This window comes from Alexandromys fortis, unplaced genomic scaffold (genome assembly GCF_014885135.2).
Source record: "Alexandromys fortis isolate MF-2015 unplaced genomic scaffold, M_Fortis_MF-2015_v1.1 scaffold_219, whole genome shotgun sequence".
Classification (NCBI taxonomy): Eukaryota; Metazoa; Chordata; class Mammalia; order Rodentia; family Cricetidae; genus Alexandromys; species Alexandromys fortis.
Window position 1 is genome coordinate 1689148 of NW_026068092.1, and position 26032 is coordinate 1715179.

Sequence of the window (26032 nt, forward strand, 5' to 3'; positions counted from 1 at the left end):
TACCAGTATGGCTTTTTAAGTGAAGTAAAAACAATAGGTACTGGGTACATGGATTTCTGCAAGATGGGTTTTTTCCAAAAGTGGCTTCTATTTTTGGAGGCTGTGTATTTGCTTGTTTGTTAAGTGTGTGTGTGTGTACACATGGATGTGCACACACACACCTGAATGTATGTACGTGCACCATGTGCATGCATTAGATCACCGGAACTGGAACTACATATAGTTCTGAGCCATCATGTGGGTGCTGAGAAACCTAATCCAGAGCAATAAGTGCTCTTTACTGTTGAGCTATTTCTCACACCCTGTGTTTTGTTTTGCTAAAGACTTATTTTTATTATTTTTAAGTTTCTGTATGTATGTGTATAGATATGTGCAGGTGCCTGCAAAAGCCAAAGGACTTGGATTCCCCTGTTGTCAGTTACAGGCAAACTCAGGTCCTTTAAAAGATCAATATGTACTCTTAACTGTTGAGCCATCCCTTCAGTCCCTTGTGTTTTGTTTTCAAATCTTATTTTTAAATCTAGGTCCAAAAGCTGCTTTGCATGTGCCCAGTAGACTTCCATGGAATCTTCCTACTGGATGAAAGACGGCGAGATGCAGTGATTGCATTGGGTGTTTTTCTCATTGAATCTGATCTTCAGGTGAGTCTTTATTAAGTTCATAATTTCTTGAATCTGTTTTGTATTGTGTTTATTTGTCTAGTTCTATAGTACGAAGAGTGTGCTTCCAACGTAATCAAAGCAATGAGGGCAGAGTGAGACAAGGTAAATGGGATAGTGGCATGGAGCAACTAGGAAACATAGTGAATTGTGTTTATTTTTTTTACTTTGAGGCAGGATCTCTCTACGTAGCCTGGTGGTACAGGGATTAGCTGTGTAGCCCAGACTCCTCAAACTCATAGAGATCTGCCTGCATCTGCCTCTCAAGTACTGAGATTTAAAGGTGTGTGTTACTATGCTCAGCCAACCTACTGATTTTTTAAAAATGTGTTGTAAAATAATCAAGGCTTTTAATTTTTTTCAAAATTTGGGACTGTAGCTTGAAATACCTGGCGCGAGTGAGAAGGAAGCACGAAACACGCAACAAACCTGCTTAGGAGTTTATTAGAGGAGACGTGTACAGGCCTGGGGAATCGGTGTGCAAAGAGACAGAGGGCTGAAGATGGAGTGTCCAGCTTTTAAAGGCTGCCTAGCGTGCACACAAGGGGATGACTTAGCTACGTCATAGACAGATGACATAGCGATGCAAGGGCTTACATAGCTGCGTCATACGTAGGTGATGCAACCATGCTGCACGTGCATCACTCAGAGCCTTTTAAGGGACCCCTAGGTATTTTTGCCTGATGGCTTGTCCATACATGCATGGCTCTGGAACCCAGAAGTGCCAGCCATGGTGGTTGGCTAAAATCATAACATAGCTAAGATAAAATTCTTTTGAGATATAATTGCATATTTTACAAAGTAGACTAGCTTTTTAGTAGCAGGTAAAATGTTCATCAGTCATACAATTCATCAGTCATATAAGACAATCTATCAAAACTAAATAGAAATAAAATTTGAAATCATACTAATAGTATTTTGATAGGGACTAAACCCAGCCTTCTTGCTACAGTGGAAAATTGTATACTGTTTTTCACTTTGTTAAATAATTGCCAATGCTAATTGAAGAAAAATTTTTTTTTTGAGACAATGTTTTTCTGTAGCTTTGGTGCCTGTCCTGGAACTAGCTCTTATAGACCAAGCTGGCCTCGAACTTACAGAGATCCGCCTGAGTGCTGGGATTAAAGGCGTGTGCCACCACCACCCAGCTTCAAAGCAAATATTTGATCACTAGATATCAATTCTAAATTTATATGGTGTTTATCATTTCTAGGTACTATTTTTGAATTCTAAGTTTAATTGTTCTGCTAGGAAAATAATGTTATATATTTGAATATTCATCTAAAACCTTAGTCTGTACATCCTAGAAATTATACACATTATTTATTATATATTTTGTTTTATGGAACAGTCTTCCTGTATATCCCTGGCTTTATTTGTTAGTAAAGACTTGCCTAGAACTAGCTATGTAGACCAGGCTAGCCTTGAACATGGTAAAATCCTCCTGCCACTGTTTTTCCACTGCTGGGATTTCAGGCATGCTCATGTACCCTTTTGTATTTTTTTTATTGAAAGACCTTGCTGACTGGTCTAGGTTGCGGTCTATCATAGCCTGGCAACTTTCCCAAAAGTTCGGCAACACGGGAAACTCCCTCTCTCCCCAGCAAAACTTCCTGCTTCTACCTGCCCTTACCTAGAGAATGTCCCTGGGCCTGGAAGACAGACCTTATCTGTCTCTAAGTCAGAAGCCTGGTTCACCTTTAACTTGACCCTAGGCACAGATCCCTGCTTGTGCTAGGGGCTCTGCTATAGGTCCTTACTGCTACTTACAAAGCCATGCTGCTTAATGCAAATTAGGGTTTGTCCCTAGGCTCCCCAGTCCTATATATTCCTTATACTCTGGAATAAAGTTGAGCTGATTCACTGAAGTCAGATTCCCAGAGAGTTGTCTCTGTCACACCCGCAGCTGTCCTAACCCCATTCCTCACCTCTGCAACCAGTGATCCTGAGGTGAAAGCAGAGCCGCATTTTTCACTGAGTATTTGACTTTCCTCACAGCATTTGTCCCTGAACTCTGGGCCTTGCACATGCTAGGCAAGCATTGTACATTCATCTGCACTCTCGGCCATTCTAGTTTTCTATTTGCCAACTTGTATTAAATGCAAAATGAGTAATAAAGGGCAGAAAAGAATTTATAAACTACTGCTATTCAAATATATATTTCTTTGATATATGCGTTGCTTGATAGATTCACGTAAGTCCCAAACAAACACCTGACTTTTCTAAGATGGAAAGGAAGAAATAAGTACAAACTACTTTTTATGCAGTTGGGTTCAACATAAGGGTTGACCAGGGTCAGACAGCACATGACAACTTAACTGTACTGCCAGTTCCACCTACGGACTCTTGGACACAGGTGGAACTCAGCATGTTTATTAGACCCCAAGAAGGCAAGGATCTGTGTCTTTATCTTGGCTCACTTCCTGTTTATATTGCTTGGCTTTGTCCAGCATGCATTTATGTCTCTCCTGAGCGATCATTGAAACAGTTGTGTCCAGAGTAGTGGAGGTGGTTTATTCTATGTATTCTATGTACTATAAAGCCCCACATTATGTAGGGATGAGCCTAGGCACCTCTTCAGAGGGCAGTGCAATGCAGTCCTTCTGCTTATGATCCCAGATACATGTTCTAGCCACTGCCTTTTATTATTTACAGATTTTTTTTCCTTTTTGCTTATAAATTTGCATTTAGACCAAGCTTTGAATAATCACTGTTTCTATTTCATTGGGCATCAAATGGAGATGTTTGAAAGCTGGGGACCACACTTGGGTGCTGGTTCAAATCTGTAATCCCAGTACTTGGGAGGCAGAGGCAGAGGCAAGTGAATCTCTCTCTCTTAGTTCAAGCCCAGCCTGGTTTCACAGCATTCCAGGCTATCCAGAAAAGAGAAGAGAAGAGAAGAGAAGAGAAGAGAAGAGAAGAGAAGAGAAGAGAAGAGAAGAGAAGAGAAGAGAAGAGGAGGAAAGGGGAGGGGAGGGGAGGGGAGGAAGAAATTTCCTTCACTGGGCTACCATTACCCAATGAAGTCTGATGGTCAGCTTCCCAGAACTAAAAGGCAACATAAAATACAGAATTTAACAAAAGTAGAGGGAAGAGGATGAGGAATAAGAAAAGTATCAAGCCCAGAAACTCAGGCTGTGAGTGTCACTTTGATCCCAAGAATCTTGTTTTAGGATCCATGGGTGACTTTGGGTGATCTGTACCTGCCATTGAAGGCAGACTTGAGTACTTGCTTGTGCATACCTTCTGGAGAGGCTCTTCTAAGGCCTGTCCCTCAGAGTTCACTAGGCTGCACATTACACACCGTAGGGCATTCTTGAGCTCCTGTGGACAGACTGTGACATCTTCTAAACTGTGATGTATAGAAATGGGAAGGGTGATGCCATGTGATCTTCTGTTTACATTATAATGGATCTGGGATTCTTATATTTGGATAGCTTACTCTATGTGAAGAAGCCTACTAGTCACTCACTAAATACAGTTTCTGTTTGTTTGTTTTTAGCACAAAGACTGTGTTGTTCCTTATCTTCTCCGACTTCTCAGAGGTCTTCCAAAAGTCTATTGGGTAGAAGAAAGCACAGCTCGGAAAGGCAGAGGTAATTTTGTATGTTCATTCTGAATGCAAAGAAAAAAAATATGGAAATTAGGCAGCTTCTGGCTGGTTCCACCAGAAGTGGGACAACTTAACTGCCTGGAGTGATATGGCTGACCTAACTCACTGCTATCCAGAATCATGGGTGAAGGGGAAGGATGCTCAGCCTGCATCTTTCCATTGTACTCTTCTAGGAATGAGCAAGTTCTTTTGAGACTTTCAGAAATGTTCGTTTTTGTATGTCCTTGGCTACAGTTGGGTCATCTGCTGTCCATTGTCCTTCCCCCAAACCAACCATTTTGCCTTTGAGTTAATAGATTCACTCCTAGAGAAAGATCGGTTCTCCACATTATGGTTCTGCTGTTCCAAAGGGTGAAATGGACATTGGGGGACACAACCATAATTGTTCACTAGAAGTAGTTTTATTGGTTTTGGTGCTGTTAAGTTTCAGTTAAACTCTTACTTTAAAACTTGCTGGGCATGGTGGTGTACAACTGTTCCCAGTAGAGGTGGAGGCAGACAAATCTCTGAGATCAAGGGCAGCCTGGTCTACAGAGCTAATTCTAGGGCAGCCAAGACTACAGAGGAAAAACTTTGTCTCAAAAAAAAAAAAAAATCGAAGGGGGGGGAGTGAGAGAGAGAGAGAAATGGAGTGAATTCATATGAATTTCTTTTTAACTAGTATTTTGGAATTTGGGGGTTAGAGAGTGTCAAATGGAACTTCACAGCCTTTGCCCCACATTTTCTCCGCTGCCCTCGTTTACCTTCCTTCCTTTCTTCTTTGTGGAAGGTTATAGATTCACTATGTACCAACTCTGTGTTAGCTACAACACAGATGTCTGTGTGTACTCATACCCTGCGGCTCCCAAACCAACTTGGAATACCTTCAATGTTTTAGCATTCCTGATCCATAAAACTGAAGTTTCTTTGGAATCTAGCTCTGTAGTACTTCCTATAAAACCTTTTTTGTATCATGAGGGTTGTTGTCTGTAACGAAGACACTGTTTTTTTCTCAGTAGGTGATGCTGCCCTAACTTGTTAAGGGCTCACTCAGCTAAAGACAATTTGCTGTTGTCACAAACATCCTGGTTGTGCCTGTACACCTCTTGATCTATGTATTTTCAGCCTTTTTAGTTACCCACCATGCCTAGAACTGACTTTTCAAATTATGGATGTTTCCACAACTCAAAGGACTGTAATTAATACAAGTCTGTATCTACAACTGTTACCTAATAACATAAGCTATTGGTGTTCATTTCTTTAAATATATATACATATATATATATATATATAAAATATGGAGTGTGTGTATGTGTATGTGTGTAGGTATGTACATGTAAGTGCAGTGCTCAGAGTCCACAAGAGTGTCAGATCTCCTAGAGCTGTTATTTATTTTTTTTTCGAGACAGGGTTTCTCTGTAGTTTTTGGTGCCTGTCCTGGAACTAGCTCTTGTAGACCAGGCTGGCCTAGAACTCACACAGAGATCCGCCTGCCTCTGCCTCCCGAGTGCTGGGATTAAAGGCATGCGCCACTATGGCTCCTAGAGCTGTTATGAACTTGGTCAGTGAACAAACTTTTGGGTCCTCTACAAAAGCAGGATGCACTCATCTCTCTAGCCCGTTTCTTTGAGACCTAACAAGCATCATCATCATCATCTCCTCTTTCCCCCTCCTTTTCCTCTTCCTCCCCACCCCCTGAAATCTTAGGGAAACTGCACTAATGTGCACAGACAGATATACACATAAATCTGGGATAATAAATAAAAATTTTAAACAAAGATCACTTTTCTATACACAGATTCATGTTAGAATGAAAGTTTTGACTTGTTTGAAATACTGTTAAAATACATAAATTTATAGAATTTATGTGTGATCTGGGGACTGAACCCAGAGCCTCATGCTTGCTAAATATGTTCTCCACCGAGTGTGTGTGAGGATGTGTCTGAGACACTGGGATATGTGTAGGGTGTGTGGGGGTCAGGGGTGAATTTGTGGGTGTGGGTATATGTGTGTAATATTTATGTGAGGGGGGTGTGTATGTGGGGGTGGGGTGTGTGTATCCATGTCCTCTCATGCACGTAAGCAAGGTGCTCATAGAGTCCAAAAATGTCAGGTTCTACTGGAGCTGGAGTTATAAACCATCTGACATTCATGGTGGAAACCAAATTGAGTTCTCCTGCAAAAGTAGTATTTGCTCTTAACCTGAAAACCACCTCTCCAGCCATACCCCCCCCATATCTTTTTTTTACATTTTAAGTAATTTGACCCTTTTTTTTAGGCAATTTTTTTCTTTTTACTTCTTTTCTTTTTTTTAAATATTTATTTATTTATTATGTATACAATATTCTGTCTGTGTGTATGTCTGCAGGCCAGAAGAGGGCACCAGACCTCATTACAGATGGTTGTGAGCCACATGTGGTTGCTGAACTCAGGACCTTTGGAAGAGCAGGCAATGCTCTTAACCACTGAGTCATCTCTCCAGCCCCACTTCTTTTCTTTTTTCTTTTTTTCTTTGAGGCAGGTTTCTCTGTGTAGCTCTGGCTGGCATGAAACTCACTATATAGACAAGGCTGTCCCATAATTTACAGAGATCCACTTGAGAAGGTGTTTTTAAAAATATTTTTAATTAATAATTTATTCATTTTAAGTATATGAATGTTTTGTCTGCATTTATGTCTATATCACATGTGTGTCTGGTGCCCAAAGAGGCCAGAAGAGGGCATCAGATCTCCTTGGACTGGAGTTACAGATGGCTGTGAGCTGCCCTACGGGTCTGGGAATCTACTTTAAATCCCCTGTTAGAGCAGTACTTGTCTTAATCATTTCCCTATCCTCTTGGGATAAGGTCTTATATAACCCAGTCTGGCCTCACACTCAATGGGTACCTGAGGTTGTCCTTGAACTTCTGATCCTCCCACCTCTACTTCTAGTGCAGGGATTTCAGGCATGTACCTGCAATTATATTGTGTTGGAGACTAAACCTAGGGCCTCCTGGAACTCAACAGTAGACTAGGTTGGCTGGCTTGCAAGTCTCAGGGATCCTTCCATTTCTTGTCTCTGCCTAGCTCGCACTGGGATTGCAAGTGTGTGCTGGCATGCCTGGCTTTTCATGTAGTTGCTAGGGATCAAATTCAGGTCCTCATGCTTGGCACAATACTTTCTAACCCATGTCCCAAGCTGCTCCTGTTCTTTTTTGAAAAGCAGTATAATTCATGCTGCTAAAATCTAGAGTAGTAGTTCCCAAAGTGGGGAATCTAAATTATGAAAAACCCCAAAGTGATTTTGATGCACACATATGTTTCAGAGCTACCTAGGTATCATTTAAAAATTCTAGTAGAAATCTAATATTTTTCTGCTGTATACTGAGAATATCCACAAAAAGTGGATATAGGCGGAGGTCACTCGTTCATTCCTGTCCACTCAGACCCAAAATAGTCACACAGAAACTATATTAATTACAACACGGCTGGACCTATTAGCTCAGGCTTCTTATTAACTTTTTTGTTGTTGTTGTTGTGTTTTTTTTTTTTTTTTGAGACAGGGTTTCTCTGTAGCTTTGGAGCCTGTCCTGGAACTAGCTCTTGTAGACCAGGCTGGTCTTGAACTCACAGAGATCCCCCTGCCTCTGCCTCCAAAGTTCTGGGATTAAAGGCATGCATGTGCCACCACCACCCGGCTCTAACTCTTGCATCTTGAATTTACCCATTTCTATTATTTTGTATTTTACCACAAGGCTTGTGGTTTACTGGTAAGATTTCCAGGTATCTGTCTCTTTCAACAGCTACATGGCATCTCTTTGACTCTGCTCTCTCTCTCTCTCTCTCTCTCTCTCTCTCTCTCTCTTTCTCTTTTCATCTCTGTTTGGATTTTCTGCATGGCTTTACTCTGTTAAGCCATTGGCTGAAAGTAGCTTCTTTATTAATCAATGGCAATAAAACATATTCACAGCATACAGAGGGGAATCCCACATCAAGTGGGTACTCTGTTTGTTTGGGTGGTTTTGGCTTTTTTTTTTTTTTTATTCAAGACAGGGTTTCTCTGTGTAGCTTTGGCTGTCCTAGAACTCGATCTTGTAGACCAGGCTGACTTCTAACCCAGAGATCCACCTGCTTCTGCCTCCCAAACTGGGATTAAAGGTGTGCGCCATCACCGCCTGGCTTAGAAAGAGTGGGTACTCTTATGTCTTTGATTCAGTATTAAGATTGATTACGATTCATGATAGCACATGATTGGAACAATGGCCATAGTTCTTACATTTGAATGTACACTCAACAGAAAGGCTGCATACTTGTAGCTTTTGTTTTAGGTGGGGTGCTCTTTCCAGCCATTATTACTTTGCAGAATTTCCCTACTGTTGGGCTTAATTTGAGAAGGACTTAAAGGTTTGTGGGCATGGCCTAGGGTATAATCATGAGAGCAGCTCCCAGCTCTGAAACTCTTGGTGCAATCTCCAGCCCAGTATGCACATATGCCTGTGACTGTTTCCTTCTGTTAGAGTGATACTAATATGTACTTGATGGCTAACGCTCATGTGCCATTACTTCCTTTAGATTTATCTCTTGGGTTGGAGACATAACTCACTTGTTAGAATGCTTGTCTACAACATGCTTGAGGCCCTGAGTTTCATTTCCAACATGTTGAAATAAGAGTGGCGGGGCTGCGTCCCCAGCACCCTGGCCACCTGGCTAGCTTATGCCCGAAATAACAACACACAAACTGTATTCATTTAAACACTGCTTGGCCCATGTCTATCTAGCCTCTTCTCAGCTAACTCTCGCACCTGAACTAGCCCATTTCTAATAATTGTTTGTAGCACCCCAAGGTGCGCTTACCGGGAAGATTCTAGCCTACGTCCATCCTGGGTCAGAGCTGCCTGGGAGAGCAGAGCTTGGCATCTCTGCTTCAAAGAGCAGAGCTGTCGAGTCTATCCGGGAGAGCTGAGCATGGCGTCTCTGCTCCAGAGAGCAGAGCTGTCGGGTCTCTCCGGGAGCAGAGCAGAGTCTGACCTCACTTCCTCTTCCTCCCAGAATTCTATTCTGCTTACTCCACCCACCTATGTTCTAACCAATAAAATGGGCCAAGCCAGTTTCTTTATTAGCCAATGACCTTCCTCCATCACCAACACCACATGAACATGGCATGGAACTAATAATCCATTACCAATAATCCTATTACCAAATTTGTAATCTCAACATTTAGGAGATAGAGGCAGGAAGATCATAAGTTCAAGGTTGGGCCAGGGAGGTGGGCACACAAGCCTAATGTCCTGAGTTCAGACCGTAGCATCAATGTAAAAGCTGGATTTTGGTCAGTCAGGTCTGAGAGATCTATCTCAGCACTCCAGCAAGGCAGGAGCTGGAGACAGGGGAATCCCATGGAAGCTTGCAGGCAAGCTCAGTGGAAATATACAGTACAACACTAACAAAAAGGAATGTGAACAAAATGAAAGGTAAGGGCCCACCCACACCTGAGACTACCTTCTAATATCCACAAGAATGCTGCAGCTGTGCCTCCTCACACACAACACAAAACAAGGGTTCAAGTTCATATTTGGTTACCAGAAGTTCAGTCCCTGGGACTCACATGGGAAGGAAAAAACTGATCTTACAAGTTGTCCTTTCTCTGACCTCTACATACATGTGTCACACACACACAGTATAATTAAAAACAACTAAAAATTACTACAAAAGTCTATGATAAACAGATAGAACAGAAGCCCAGCAAACCAAACCCTTGTCTTCTTTGAGCTCTTTTGTTGTTGTTATATGGTTTTTTTGTTTGTTTTTGTTTTGTTTTTTGAGGTGGGATCTCATATATCCCAGCCAGGCCTCAAATTCTCTGTGTGGTGAGAATAACTTTGAACTTCCGATTTTCCTGTCTACTGCCTAAGTGTTGGAATTACATGCTTGAGCTACCACATCTGCTTTCTTTCCTCATTTAAGCCGGTCCTTTGGCAGGCTGGGTGAGAAAAGGGGCATGCTGAGCCAGCTGTGTCTGGTGCTTTATTTCATTCGAACCTCCTGTCTTCCAGGTCACCTCCCAGTTGCAGAGAGCTTCAGCTTCTGCCTGGTCACTTTGCTGTCCGATGTGGCTTACAGGGACCCCTCCCTGAGGGATGAGGTAAGCATCTGATGACTGTGGTGCCTGGATGCTAATCAAAAAGAACCCCAGAATGATGGAAAGGGGTGTGAAGCATGATTGGGTTGTGTTTGTTTTATTTGGTACTGTTTGTGTGTGTATGTATATGTCTTGTTACATATGTGTACATACGTAGGCCAGAGGAGGATATTGAGTGTTTTACTCTTGAGCTCTTCACTCTTGTGTATAAAATCCCTTATCTGTCTGTCTGTCTGTCTGCACAGTATTCCCAGCTTTTTTATATGGGTCCTGGAAATTTCAACTCCTATCTTATTGCTTTTATAGTATGCACCTTTGCCCACTCTACCATCTCCCCAGCCCCTTTATTTGATGCTGTAATAGCAGTTCTTTTCAACTGTGATATTCTGGGCATCTTTCAGGATCTCATGAGTCTGGTCTCATTCAGTATACCATGTGTGAGGTGGGCAGAAAAAGGAGGGCAGAGGTGGCTCACTTCCTCCTCGAGGTTCTTGATTGAAGTTGCTCGTAGAAGATACTTTTTCCTTTTTTGTTTGTATGTATGTGTGGTGTGATGTACATGCATGCACAGGCTCCTGTGTGCACCTTGCACATGGAGGCCTGAGGCTGCTGTTGAGAATCATCCTCCATTGCTCCCCTCACCTGTTTTTTTATTTGTTGATTATGTTTTTTTGAGATAGGGTTTCTCTGTGTAGCCTTGGCTGTCCTGGAACTCGCTCTGCAGACCATCCTGGCCTCAAACTCAGATATTCGCCTGCCTTTGCCTCCCAAGTGCTGGGATTAAAGGCGTGCTCTGAACTGCTCTTCCATCTTATTCATTCTCTCAGTCAAATTTAGAGCTCACAGTATAGTTAGTCTTGCTAGCATCTTGCTAGCATCAGTCCCTTGTTGTTACCTTCCAAGGCTGGAATTACAGATGGGCAGCTGTACCCACTAGGCATTTAGATAGGTTTCTGGGAATTCGATCTCCAGTCTTCATAATCAAGTGCAATCACCTCACCACTTTCCAGCCCTCAGAGAAGAAAAGTTTTTTTTTTATTTGAACACTTCGCCTTTGTGACTTTTCTGGTTTCAGTTGCCAACATATGTAATATTTCCTTCCTTTACCATATGTGTGCATGTATAGGTCTGAGGTTAACCTCCAGTGTGGTTTCTCAGGAGCCAATCCATTTTGTGTTTTTTTGTTTGTTTGTTTTGTTTTGGTTTGGTTTTTTGAGACATGGTTTCTCTGTGTAGCCCAGGCTGTCTTGGAATTCACTCTGTAGACTAGGCTGGCTTCACCTCTGCCTCCTGGGTGCTGGGATTAAAGACATGCACCACCACTGCCAAGCTCAACCTTGTTCTTAATCAGACTTATTATTCAGAAAATCAGTTTTTAAGACCTAGAAACCAGAAGCTTTTTTTTTTTTAACTTGTAATCTCAGAACTTGGGGGACAGAGAGCAATATTGTGAGTTTGAGAATTTTTCTGCTTATATGGATCAAATAAAAATGCAGCAGATTTCTTATGTATTTCTTCCTATAAATACCCTGATTGATTAACCAGTACCAAAGATCCATAGGAGTCATGCCACCATAAAATCCACTTTGCCTCTGCTGACCATTACAAGTCAGGCCATATAGACATTGCTTTGTCTATGGTGCCGATGGTGATTTGAGTAAGAATGGTCCCCGTAGGCTCATATATTTGAATTCTTAGTCATCAGAGAATGGCACTATTTAAGAAAGGTTAGGAAATAGCTTTGTTGGACGAAGTACGTCACTGGGAGCAAACTTTCAGGTTTCAAAAGCCCATGCCAGGCCCAGTCCCTCTCTTTGCTTATGGATGAGGAGCTGTTAGCTACTTCTCCAGCACCATATGTCATGCCTGCTGCCTGCCTTGACGGTAATGGACTGAGCCTCTGAAACTGCAAACCAGCCCAATTAAATGCTTTTCTCACAAGAGTTGCTGTGGCCATGGTGTGTCTTCACAGCAGTAGGACTCATTACATGCCCACTGTAATAGCTGTGATCATCCTGCCTTTACTGATTCAGTGGCCCTCTCACAGTTTGTGTCTTAAAGACTTATAAGGCTCAGTGAAGTGTGTGTCTTCTGTGCCTTCCCAGTGTGGAGGATTAGGTTTTACAGTGTACCCACTTTAGGATTGCAATTTCCCTGAGCCTTAACATCTCCAACTCCTTTTCAGTAGGCTCTCTTTTGACAAATGTTTCCAGTAACCATTCAAACAAGCTTTTGATTCCTTTTTTAGCATTCCTTCCATATTAAACCTAGACTCTCCACTCAGGGGATCCATATAAATAAACTCAGCCTGATCCAGTTTTATGTTCCTTCCACAATTATCCCACACCGTTGTGATCCATCCCCACACATATCCCCTAGAGAAGGGGAAAGACAGGGAATAGAGCATAGTAAAGGAGAGTTAGAAAATAAGAGAGGTATGTAACCCGGGACTCCCTGAGAGGATGGAAAGTAACAGGGAATAGAGAATGAAGAAAGCATAATGACAGTAGCAGGATTATAAGACAGATCAGTAGCTGTGTAGAGAGAAGCCCTTGAGCTGTCGGGAATTTCCAGAAGAGGAGGTAAGAAGGATGCTTGCATGGACTTTGAAATGTATCACAGGTACTTGTGATACTGAGGGAGCCTGGAGGCCAGCATGAACTTTGATATGCTGATTGGCACCAAAGGTAGCCATATGTCCTTCTGCCAGAGGTAAAGGAAATGACTCCTTTTGACAGCTGGGAACCAATTTCACAAGTTCTTGAGAAATGCTAGCTTTTATCTAACCTCCAGAAATCCTCCTACAGTCCAATTTATGCTCATTTCAGGATATTTGGACTGGCTGCTGGACTACCTGAGACCTGATATTCCCCAGACTTTTGCTTGCATGAATTAGCAAGCTCATTAAGCTCTGTAGTAGTAGCAGTACACCACACTTCTCCGTTTCTCTTTATCTCTCCTAAGTCTGGTCACAGGCCGAGAGCTGGGCTCTGAGGGACATCAGTATTGTCTTTGCTAGCATTTCCTTCAGAGAAAGTCACTGCTGGTTTAGCAGACAGTGAAGGATTAATTTCCTCAGTCAAATACTGGAAAAGGTAGTATTTCAGGAGTGGGGTGGGAGTACATCTACTGAGGGTGGGGAGACTGCTTCCTCAGGTGAGATAAACCCTTGAGAATCTGAGGGTTCAAATTCTCAGCTTCAATAGGGTCTTTCCACACATCTCCATCCTCTACCAATTAATGCCTTTAACTGCCAGCACCTTCTGAGGCTGGTACTTTAGTTTAGCTGTAATTATGCTAACCTTATAATGAGGGCTTCAGTTTGATTTTCCACAGAGCAACTTGAGCTCTGTGGCTGCTGGAGAGAAGAGTCTCCTCTAGGGCTCACTTCGAAACCTTTAGACTATTTACGTGCGCCTGGAGCTGATCAGTTCATTGTTGCCCTTCACGGTTCGGAGTGCTGGAAACTGGTTCATTTTACCTCAAAGCCCATTTTTTTTTTAATATGGAATGCTTCACAAATTTGTGTGTCATCCTTGCATAGGAGCCATGCTAATCCTCTCTGTATTGTTCTAGTTTTAGTATATGTGCTGCTAAAGCAAGCATGAGGCTCATTCTTTCCCTTTGCCAATTTATGCAGAGATGGTAGCAACCATTGGTGTCATCATTTTCCTTACTGTCCCACAAATTGTCATAAGTTTTATATACAGGGAGCTGGAGAGATGGCTCAGTGGTTAAGAGCATTGCCTGCTCTTCCAATGGTCATGAGTTCAATTTCCGGCAACCGCATGGTGGCTCACAACCATCTGTAATGAGGTCTGCTGCCCTCTTCTGGTCTGCAAACACACACAGACAGAATATTGTATACATAATAAATAAATAAATATTAAGAAAAAAGTTTTATATACAGTCACCAAGTTCATTGCCTCTCACAAGTTGGTGAATCCGGATAATCAGATGAATTTGTCTCCTTCAGTTTGTAATATACTTCACATGATGACTTTCAATACTCCAAGCTTCTAGGAAAGACTTCAGTAACTGTGTCAGCAAATAGGAAAGCCTATTCCAGATACTTAAAAAATCCACCCTATACTTCTGTTGTTCTAGAACCACTTTTAGTACCAAAGTCTGTATTAGTTAGGAGTCTCTAAAGAAGAGAGGTGATAAAATGAACAGCTTTATGTGTGTATATGTGTGTATGTGTATGTATGTATGTATGTATGAGATTATTAGAGTGACTTACAGGCTGTGGTCCAGCTAGTCCAACAGTGGCTGTCACCAACAGAAGGTCCAAGAATCCCAAAGAAGCAGGCTATGATGCCATGAAGGATGGACTTGCCAGAAAGTGAGCAAGGGCAAGCAGGCAGACAAGAGCTTCCTGCTTTCATGTGCTTATATAGGCTGCCAGTAGAAGGCGTGTCCCAGAACAAAGGTGGATCTTCCTATTTCTAATGAGTTCATTATGAATATTCCCTAACAGGTGTATCCATTTAATTGGATTTTAGTGACAATCAAGAACAGCATCACAGTGCTGGTTTTTGTTTGTTTTTGGCTGGTTGGTTGGTTGGGTTTTGTTGTTGTTTTGATTTTTTTTTTTAAGCAGAGTCTCTCTAGGGTGCTCTGACTGGTCTGGAACTCACTGTATAGACTGTGGACTGGCCTTGAATTCACAGATAACTGCTAGCCTCTGCTTCCTGGGTGCTGGGATTAAAGGTGTTAAACAATAAGGCTTTATCTATTAATAAAGTTTGCCAAAATAATGTGGCCAACAATGAAATTGATGAAATTAGAAAAAAGTACAGATTGAATGTCACTAGTAAAGAATCCAAAATCTGAAGCCAGGTGGTGCACGCTTTTAATCCCAGCACTTGGGAGGCAGAGGCAGGTACCTCTCTGAGTTGGAGGCCAGCCTGGTCTACAGATCAAGTTCTAAGACAGCCAGGGCTACACAGAGAAACCATGTCTCAAAACAAACAAATAAAATAAAAAATAAAACAAAGAATCCAAAATCTGAAATTTTGATCACTAATATCACTCCACCAGTAGAAAATTCTGTGTCTCGCTGCATTCAGTGCAGACTCATTTAAAACACTGAATAAAACTGTGCTAGGCTGTGAGTATAAAGTACATAAAACAAATGAATCAAACTGTGTCAGGCTATGTCTATAAAGTGTATAAAACAGAAACGATTCTCATGCCCACTGGATTCATTTGCTTCTATTTTATGTGTATGAGCATTTTACCTGGATCTCTGTATGTATATGTACATCACACACCCCTGCCTGGTGCCACTGGAGGCCAGAAGAGGAGCTTGGATCCCCTAGAACTAGGGTTACATACAGTTGTAAACTGCCATGTGGGTGCTGGGAGCCAAAGTGAACTCCTCTGCAAGATCAGAAAATGCTCTTAATAGCTGAGCCGTTTCTTACCCCACTATTTCAGTAGTATTATTAATATTAGGAAGATATAAGAATATTGACTACTTATGAACAAATCTTGTCACATCTGTTTCTTGCTTTTAGTTGTGTGGCTTTGCATCCCAGTCTGGTGAGCTACAAACAAAAAGTTAAAAATACCAGCTGCATAAGTTTCATAGCTTAAGAACAACATGTAGAAAGAAAAGCAAAGGCCAACATGTGTGAAGATGATTATTTAAATGTTTTATGTAGCCAACAATGTGAAGTGTTCACAAAACAAAACAAAACAAAACAAAAACAAAAAAACTAAAAGCTAGTGGCTCCCACAAAGAAGTCTAGACTCCCGCAAATGTGGATTTGTCTGGGTGAGTATTCATGTGTGTGTTCTGAGTCCCACACTTCATGGGATATGTAGAGAAGTGAGCTGTTGTACATTGGTAAGCAGATGACAGAGTCATGAAGAATTATGATCATACAGAGTGAAACTGAAAAGAACTAAGCCCTTTTAACTAGGAAAAGATGTTTTGAAGACCTTTTTAGAGAAAGCGAAGGAAAAATGGCCCAGAGCAGTGGGTACAAGACCTAGGAAGACACTACTGGTCCAGGCTTAGAAGAAGCTTGTCTGTGAGGTTAGCAGCTAGCCCCTGGCACAGCTATTGTGGGGAAATGGATAGGGTTGGTCAAGATAATGTCTAAAGCACCTTCAAATTTTGACTGAATTTTGTAATACTAGTTTTGTTAATGGGTTTGTTTTGTGCCCTTGACTGTTACAGATTTTAGAGGCACTCTTGCAGGTTATGCATGTCCTTTTGGGAATGTGCCAGACCGTGGAAATTCAAGAAAAAGGTATGATTAGAAATCCTCTAGACTACTTTATTTTAAATTTTTAAAATTTTATTTATTATTTGAATCTGCGTATAGTGTGTGTGTGTGTGTGTGTGTGTGTGTGTGTGTGTACTCAAGCTCAAAGGTATGCATATGTGTGGTCAAAGGAAAACTAACTTTTGGGAGTTGGTTCTCTCCTCTACCATGGGATCCAGGAGTGAAACTCAGTTCATTGGATTGCAAGGGTAGGACTTCTACCCACTGAGTCATCTCACTGGCTTCTCCTTTCCCTTCCCTTATTTGTTTTCTGTTTCTTTGTTTTGTTGGTTTATTCTTTGTATACACCTGATGAATAGAAACTTTTCCATTAGGTTACATTTGTGTGCTGGTATACTGAGAGGCCACATGGGGTTACGAGCATAGTTCTGTATACAAATGCCAAGTATCCTTGACAAGTAACTTTACCCTTCTGAGTCTTCATTTTGCCCGATATAATATGGGGGTAGTTGACTTCTATAGGTCACTTTTCCCAGAGTGTAAATAGGGCAACCATTGTAATCTGGAGTGGTCACATACCTAAGCATGACCCAACTATATTACTGATTGGGATGTGCTATGGATAGATCAAGACCTCCCAAGGAAAGCAAATGTGATAGAGATACAATCTGACATTCCTGGTCATGACAGACTGCAAATGTCGTCAGCTAACCCTTGGGTTAACCCTGGAACTATGGCTTGTTCTCAGCCTTCACAGTTGTCAGGAATAGTTTGTAAAATGTTAGCTAGTGGTACAAATTGTTGCAGTGTGGCTGTCATAAGTAACTCTTGTGTTATGACTCTCACTTGATCTTCTAGAATACCTTTGCAAGTATGCAGTCCCATGCCTGATAGGAATCTCCAGATCATTTGGACGGTACAGCAACTCAGAAGAATCTCTCCTCTCAAAGCTCTTTCCCAAAGTCCCTCCTCATTCTCTGAGAATCCCAGAGGAGCTAGAAGGTGTCCGAAGGCGTTCCTTTAATGACTTCCGCTCCATCCTACCCAGCAATCTGCTAACTGTGTGTCAGGAGGGTACACTGAAGAGGAAGACCAGCAGTGTGTCCAGCATTTCTCAGGTGCGGCTGGGTCCCAGGGGAGTGCTCAGGGGCAAGAGCAAAGAAACACTTGTGTGTAATTTGAGGTTCTTATTAGAGTTCTCTTGTTATTTAAAAAAAGAAAAAAAAAAGATTTGCCCCTTTTTTTTTCTGTGTTCAAGACAGGATCTTCCTAGAACTCACTATGTGACCCAGATGGCTGAGAACTCATAGCCCTCCCTCCTCAACCTCTTGAGTACTAGGATTACAGAAGTGAGCCACCGAGCTTGCTTAAGACTAATCCCTTTTTTGTTTGTTTTGTTTAGTTTTTTGAGATAGCTTTGGAGCCTGTCCCAGAACTTACTCTGTAGACCAGGCTGTCCTTGAATTCACTGAGATCCCTCTGCCTCTGCCACCCGAGTGCTGGGATTAAAGGAGTGTGCCACCATTGCCCAGCCCCCTTTTTAAGATTTGTTTAGGGACTTACCCTGCAGACTAGAATGACCTCAAACTTCCACTGATCCTCCTGCCTCAGCCTCCTCAGTGCTAGGATTCCAAGGATGCACCAGCACACCTGGCTTTTTAAAATTACGTACTTGTCGTTGTACCAGAGATCAATTCCTAGGGTTTTACACATGCAAGACAGGTTGTTAAGAGGGTCTTACTACATACATGCTGGCCTCAAACTTACCTTTCTCACTATGCCTTCTAAGTGCTGAGAACAAAGGAGAGTGCTGCTGTGCCAGCCTTCTTTTTATGTTTGTCAGTGATTTCATAATTGTGAAATGCTTTGTTGCCAAACTCTGTTTCTGGTGGGATTTTGTTGGTTTTGGTTTGTTTTATTTTTGAGACATTTGGCCCAAGCTGGCCTCAAAGTTGTTCTGGAGCTGAAAATGACCATGAATTTGATCCTCTTGTTTCTATCACCCTCGTGCTAGGATTACATATTGCCACCATATGTAGTACTAGGGATTTGTGTTAGGGTTCTTTAAAGGAACAGAACTGATAGAATGAATCTATGTTCATATTTATTAGAATAGCTTACAGGCTATGGTCCAACTAGTGACTATTTACCAATAGAAGGTCCAAGAATCAAGTAGTTTTTCAGTCTATGAGTCTGCATGTCTCAGCTGGTCTTCAGTTATACACCAGAACCCTAAAGAAGTAGGCTGTAATGCCAGTGAAGGAATAGCCTTGTTAGCAAGAGTGAGACCAGGCAGGCAAAGAGAGCAAGCTTCCTTCTACCATGTCCTCATATAGGCTGCCACCAGAAAATATGGCCCAGATAAAGGTGGATCTTCCCACCTCAAAAGATCTGTATAAAAGTGAGTCTTCCCATTTCAAATGGTTTAATTAAGAAAGAAAAATCCCAACGGGTATGGTAGTATATACCTTTAATCCCAGCACTCAGGAGGCAGAGGCAGGTGGATCTCTGAGTTCAAGGCCAACCTGATCTTCAAAGTTCTAGGACAGCCAAGGCTACACAGAGAAACTCTGTCTCAAAAACAAAACAAAACAAATCCCTTATGAATGTACCCAACCTCTTGGGTTTTAGTTGATTCCAGATGTAGTTAAGTTGGCAACCAAGAATAGCCACCAGAGACTCGAACTGACGGCTTCCTATGTGGTAGGCCAGTCATTTGCCAAATAAACTACATCACCCTTCTCAGACTTTATTCTGAGATAGTTGGTGCCTGTAAGAAGTATGTAATTGAAGGGCTCCCAGCACCCACATTGTAGTGCACATCCATCTTTAACTCTAGTTTCTCTTCTTGCCTCTGGGGACACCAGGCACATATGTGGAGCACAGACAGACATACATACAGACAAAATACTCATATGGAATAATGAAATAAAAAATGTAATAAAAATTAAAATTGAAATTAAAAACAGCATGTAATTGAGAGCGGTGGCAATGGCTGGTTTGTAAATTGTGTGCTTTGCAAGCATTGGATCTGAGTTTATTCCCCACAACTCAGGAAAAATGCTGAGTGTTTGCGGTATATGCTTGTGAGCCTAGCATGGAGATCCCTGTGCTGGCTGGCTAGCCAGTCTAGCTTAATTGGTAAGCTTTAAGCCAATGAAAGACCTTGTCTCAAAGAAAATGGATGTCTGTCCAGCAGAAAGCCCCAGGGTTGTTCTCCAACCTCCACATACACAAAAGTGCACTTGTATGAAACATACACGTACATGCACATACAAACCAGCAAAAAATATATAGTTGGGGCTCAAAGGTTAACAGTGTTTACTATTCTTGCGTATGACCTGGGTTCAGCTTCTAGCACCTACATCAGGCGGCTCACAACCCTCCAATCCCCAGTTTCTGTAATTCTGGCCTTTTCTTTTGGATTCCAAGAGTTCCTCTGCATGTGTGTTGCAACTAAACTCAGACGGACACTCACCTACATATAGAAATAATGAATAAAAATTTAAAAAATTGGCCAGGTGGTGGTGGCATACGCTTTTAATCCCAGTACTCGGCAGAGACAGGTGGATATTTGAGTTTGAAGCCAGCCTAATCTACAAGAGCTAGCTCCAGGACAGGCTCCAAAGCTACAGAGAAACCCTGTCTTGAAAACAAACAAACAAAAGGTGTTATCTTTTGAAAATAAGGAAGTATATAATTGCAGTGGACTTAGTAGCACTTACCTGCAGGCCCAGTACTCAACAAGCTCAAGTAGAGAATCATGAGTTTGAGGCAGATTGGGCTACATAGCAAGATGCTATTTCATTTTTTAAGAAAATAGTATATCATTCTGAGGAGTGAGGTATTGCCTCATACATATAAGACCCTGCAGTTCTGTAAACACCATTTTCCTCAAAAACCCTACATGCATGGATTTGTGCATGTATGTATGTTTGCATCAATGTGTGACTCGTGGGAAAAAGAGGACACAAAACATTAAGAAAAATTCAGCTCAAGCTGGGTGTGGGGTTGCACACCTTTAGTCCTAGCACTCAGGAAGCAGAGGTCAGCCTGGTCTACATAGCAAGCTCCAGTCTGACCATTGCAAGACTTTGTCCCCAAAAGAAGGTGGGAGGCAGATTCAACATAGTAAACAAATATAAAATATATAGTTACTGGTGTTATAATATACAGCAAAAAATGCTATGACAGCAGTAGACTTCAGCGAGGAGGTAAGGCTGTGACGCTGGAGTTCAAGTGTGGACAGCAGCTGGCAGAGAGCGACTGCGATGAGTGACTGGTTTTCAGGTTCTTTTCTGATCTGTACCTTATGGCTTTCAGGTTAGCCCAGAGCGTGGTATGCCCCCACCCAGCTCTCCTGGAGGATCTGCCTTTCACTACTTTGAAGGTAGGTTTCTCCTAGGACCATAAATGTTAACCTAGTGTCAGATAACGGGTTCCCAGCAAAATGAGGACTCTGTCATCATGCATTTAGAGTGGTGAGCTTTATTTCTGTTTTCATTTTAAAATGCCCCCACCAAAAAAGAAAAAAAAATAAAATGCCCCCACCGTGTGTGTGTGTGTGTGTGTGTTACTGGTTTATTGGCTGTGAGACCAAGGTAACTTATAGAATAAAGCATTTAATTGGGGTTTTCTTATGGTTTCAGAGGTTTAGTTCATTATTTGCTTTTGTTTCCATATTTATTCTTATGTGACCTTTTCAGAGAGGTGTAAAGTAAGTCATGTCACTGTTCTATTGCTGAAGAGATGCCATGATCAAGGCAACTTATACAAGAAAGCATTTAGGGGCTGGAGAGGGGGCTCAGTAGTTAGAGCACTTGCTGTTCTTGCAGAGGATCTGAGTTCACTTCCCAGTATCCACATGGTGGTTCACAGCCATTTGTAATTCCAATTTCAGTGGATCCTGTGGATACACATATGGTGCACATATGTGCATGTCTGCAAAGCAACAATACACATAAAACAAATCTTTAAAAAATTTAAAAAAGAGGGCTGGACAGATGGCTCAGAGGTTAAGAGCACTGACTGCTCTTCCAGAGGTCCTGAGTTCAATTCCCAGCAACCACGTGGTGGCTCACAGCCATCTATAATGAGATCTGGTGCCCTCTTCTGGCATGTAAACATACATGGAAGGAATGTTGTATATATAATAAATAAATAAATCTTTTAAAAAAATTTAAAAAAGAAAGCATTTAATTGAGGGCTTGCTTACAGTTTTAGAGGGGGAACTCATGACCGTCGTGTCAGGAAGATGGCAACAGGCAGGCAGGTGTTACTCTGGAATAGTAGCAGCCAAAAGCTCACATCCTGATCTGAAAAGGTAGAAAGCAGAGGGAGACCTGAGTTAAGTTCCCATCATTTTCACCAGGTGACTCACAACACTGGAAACTCCAGCTCTAAGGGGCACATGTTCTCTTCTGGCCTCCATGGGCTCCTGTGCCCATGTGCACGTGCATGGGGACACGGACACACACACACACACACACACATCTCTAGAAGTACAAGGAGAGCTCTTGGCATCCCAATTCACCCAGATGTGATCAAGCAGCCTCAAGCTTTAGACCACCACAGCTTCCCCTGCCATGCTTTCATTGCTGTAATGGATTGTACCCTCAAAATATGATCCAGAGTCAATCCTCCCTCCCTTAAAAACCAGGAGAGCTGTGACACATTCCTGTAATCTCAACACTTGGGGACTGAAGCAAGACAATGGCTGTGAGTGCGGAGAAGCCTGAGATTAAAAAAGAATTGTATTAGCAACAAAAACAATCTGCACAGCTGTATTGGTTATGGGGAATTATCTGGGTCAGTCATGTCTTTTTTGTTTTACTGTTTTCTCCTGACAGCCTCTTGCCTGCCTGACGGGACTGCCTTGGAGCCTGAGTATTACTTCTCCACCATCAGCTCCAGCTTTTCTGTCTCCCCCCTGTTCAATGGCATCACCTATAAGGAGTTTAGTATTCCACTGGAAATGCTTCGGGAACTCTTGAACTTGGTAAGCAAGCTCTGAGATAAATAGACCACAGGAAATTCAGGCAGCGGAAGACTCAGTCCTGTTTGTCTTTTGAGCGCAATGAAGCTCTGGCTGGCCTTGAACTCACAGTTCTCCTGTCTCTACCTCCCGAGTACTCAGATGGCATGCATTGCTATGCTGGGCTAACATGGTATTGGTTGAATCTTGGGCCTCTCTATCAGTGAGCTATATTCCTAGACTTAAAAACAAAAAACACTTTTAACTTTGAAACAGGGCCTTAGCCATTTTACCCAGAGAGGCCTTGAACTTTATTCCTCCTGTTTCAGCCACCCAGGTAGCTAAGATTGCAGATTTGTGCCACCAGGCCCATCAGAAGAAGCCTCTATTGTTTTTTAATTTATTTGTTTGTTTCTTTGTTTATTTTGGTTTTTTGAGACAGGGTTTCTCAGTAGCTTGGAGTCTGTCCTGGAACTCGCTCTGTAGACCAGGTTGGCCTCAAACTCACAGATCCACCTGCCTCGGCCTCCTGAGTGCTGGAGAGTAAAGGTGTATGCCACCACCACCTGGCTAGATTTATTTATGTATATGAATGCTGTATCTGCTTACCGGAAGAGGGTATCAGATCCCATTATAGATGGTTGTGAGCCACTATGTGGTTTCTGGGAATTGAACTCAAACCTCTAGAATAACCAGTGCTCTTAACCTCTGAGCCATCTCTCCTGCTCTCATTTAATCTTCATATCCATGCACCTTACACATATAGACAGTTATTTTATAGTCTTATTTTCTTTTATTTGAAACAGTTTTGCTCTGTTGCTCAGGCTAGACTCAAACTTCCGAGCTCAAGAGATCCTTCTATCTTGGCCTTCGAGTGGACCACAGGCCTGCCTGCCGTGCCTGGCTTATGCAGTGGCTTGAATAATTTTGTCAGGTGTGGAGTTTTACACTTGGGACAACATATTGATGTAAAAGTAGTTTGGATTTTGGAACGTTTGGAATTTCAGATTTTTGGCATCGGGTCTTCAGCCTATACCATTATTCCCAGGTACAATAGACAGAATGAGACAAATTACAGAGGGAAGGAGGGTAAACTTCCTGTCCTAGGGGAGAAGGAAAGCAGTGTTAATCCCTCTTCTCCCCCCCCTCACCCTGCCCCAGATCCCAAGGACAAACTGAGGCAGAATTCCTCCAAAGTTCACTCTGGAGAACCAATGAATTTATTGGGTACTCCTATGGAGCCTAGGTAGGGGGTTAGGGGTTCCTTACAGGGGTGTGGACATTCCTCCCCCAACTCACCACACTTGGAAAGCCTTACCCAATACCATTGAGGGCTCCCTGCCCCCACAGTCTTTCCCAGCCATTCCATGCTCTAGCCCCTTCCTAGGCCACTGTGCAGCATTGCCAAGTACTCTGGAGAATCCTGTGCCTACTCCAAGCCTTCCGGGGAGTTGATGTGAACGATAAGCCAGCCTATCTGGGGTGATCCTTTACGGGGTGTGGGGGCACAGCTGAACGCAACAGGATGACAGTTGCTTCTGGCTTTGAGCACATTCACTCACGCTGCTGCCTTCTGTAGGGCTTCTTCATTTAATCCTTACCCTGAGTACATGCGAGAGGCGTCCTAAATTTGCATTCAGAAGAGACCAGTGTCGAGTATGTCAAGAATATGTAGATCCAGAGCTGGAGAGATGGCTCAGAGGTTAAGAACACTGACTGCACTTCCAGAGGTCCTGAGTTCAATTCCCAGCAACCACAAGGTTGCTCACTACCATCTGTAATGAGATCTGGTGCCCTCTTCTGGCCTGCAGGCATAGTGCAGGTAGTACACTATATATAATAAATAAATAAATCTTAAAAAAAAAAAAAAGACTATGCAGACCTAGGGTAGGGGCAGGCTCAGTCTCCACTAAAAACAGTGCTTCTCCTCTATATTTGATTTATTCAAAGGTGTTTTTGTGACGCTAAGAATAGTAAGTGATGCTAGAATAGTAAGGGCATTTTCTGCATATGGCTTGATCATTGTTCAGTTGATAAGTTGTTGAGCTACTTCCATTACACTTATCACTACAAATTTATGGTGTTCTTTTCATTTTTCTTTTAAAATTTTTTTTATATTTATTTATTTTATGCATGTAAATGTTTTGCCTACATATATATGTACATCGTGTGCATGTTTGGTGCCATGGAAGTCAGAAGATGACATCAGATCCCCTCAAACTAGAGTTATGGGCAGTTGTGAGCCCCCATGTGGTACTGGGAACCAAACCTGGAACTTCTGCAAGAGCAACAAATGCTCTTAACCACTTAATCATCTCTCTGGCCCCTGACTTTTTTCTTTTAAGAATTTTGAAGCCGGGCGGTGGTGGCACACGCCTTTAATCCCAGCACTCGGGAGGCAGAGGCAGGCGGATCTCTGTGAGTTTGAGGCCAGCCTGGTCTACAGAGCTAGTTCCAGGACAGGCTCTTCAAAGCCACAGAGAAACCCTGTCTCGAAAAACAAAAAAAAAAAAAAAAAAAAAAAAAAATTTTGAGGATTGAATCCAACATCTTGGGCATGCTAAGCATGTTCCTTACCATTGAGCTCCACCTCAGCCTTATGGGTTTTGTCTAGCAATGCATTTGTTATGAGGTAGGAGAAGCTAGCATCCCTGTCTCCTTGTGTAATCATGTGATTTTTGTCTCTCTAACAGGTGAAGAAGATTGTTGAGGAGCCTGTTCTCAAATTCTTAGATGGAGTTGTAGCCAGCGTGACGGAAGTAAGTACCTTCTGAGGACATCACCATGAAATTAGCCTGACTTAAACATGTGCAACAAGAAAACAGAACTGCTTGCAGGAGGGTTCGAGTCCCAGCAAGCACACACACACGCCCGCCTGCCTGCCTGCCCTGGCTCCTCTCATTCCATCACCACACATGCCTCTGACTGGTGCTCAGTGTCTCCATTTCACAGTCAGGAGGTTCATGAGGGTTAACTAATGTACCATGTCACACACTTAGGAAGCTTGCAGTCAGCCTGGGTCTTTCTGGAGTTTATCCTCCTTGCTTCTTTGTTGCTTTCAAAGCTGCAAGGTGTACTTTCTGGGACATGGCAGCCATATATATGGTATGTATCTGAGGGACTTTTTAAAAATATATTTGGAGCTAAGATCTGCTCTGCAGTTGGCATCAGTAAACGTTGATGTTAGTGTTTGTGGCATGTGTGCTTGCTCTTGGTTAGTCCTGACTAAGGGACACACTGTCATATCTCCAAGTTGCAGTCTGGTACTTTGCTGCAGGTCTTTCCTGTCAACCTGAATCTTAGCTCTTGCACGCTTTCTATTTATTTTTTTAGTGGGGATATGGGTTTTTTTTTGTTTGTTTGTTTGTTTTTTTGTTTTTCAAGACAGGGTTTCACTGTTGTAGCTCTGACTGTTCTGGAACTCTTTATAGAACAGTCAGGCTTTGAACTC

The 26032-nt window shown here is 42.3% G+C and overlaps 1 protein-coding gene and 1 non-coding gene across 2 annotated transcripts in view; one reads left to right on the forward strand and one right to left on the reverse strand.

Moving 5' to 3' along the window:
• Positions 1-26032, forward strand: part of Pi4ka (phosphatidylinositol 4-kinase alpha) — a 132125-nt gene that overhangs the window by 21358 nt on the left and 84735 nt on the right. Inside the window, exons 2-9 of the mRNA XM_050123004.1 lie at positions 525-641; positions 4162-4255; positions 10283-10371; positions 16559-16631; positions 17466-17725; positions 20931-20997; positions 22457-22605; positions 25275-25340. Of these exons, the coding sequence (XP_049978961.1) occupies positions 525-641; positions 4162-4255; positions 10283-10371; positions 16559-16631; positions 17466-17725; positions 20931-20997; positions 22457-22605; positions 25275-25340 (915 nt within the window). The remainder of the gene's footprint in view (positions 1-524; positions 642-4161; positions 4256-10282; positions 10372-16558; positions 16632-17465; positions 17726-20930; positions 20998-22456; positions 22606-25274; positions 25341-26032) is intronic.
• On the reverse strand, positions 13868-13970 carry LOC126489053 (U6 spliceosomal RNA). The gene has a single exon (XR_007588846.1). It is a non-coding gene; the product is annotated as a U6 spliceosomal RNA (small nuclear RNA).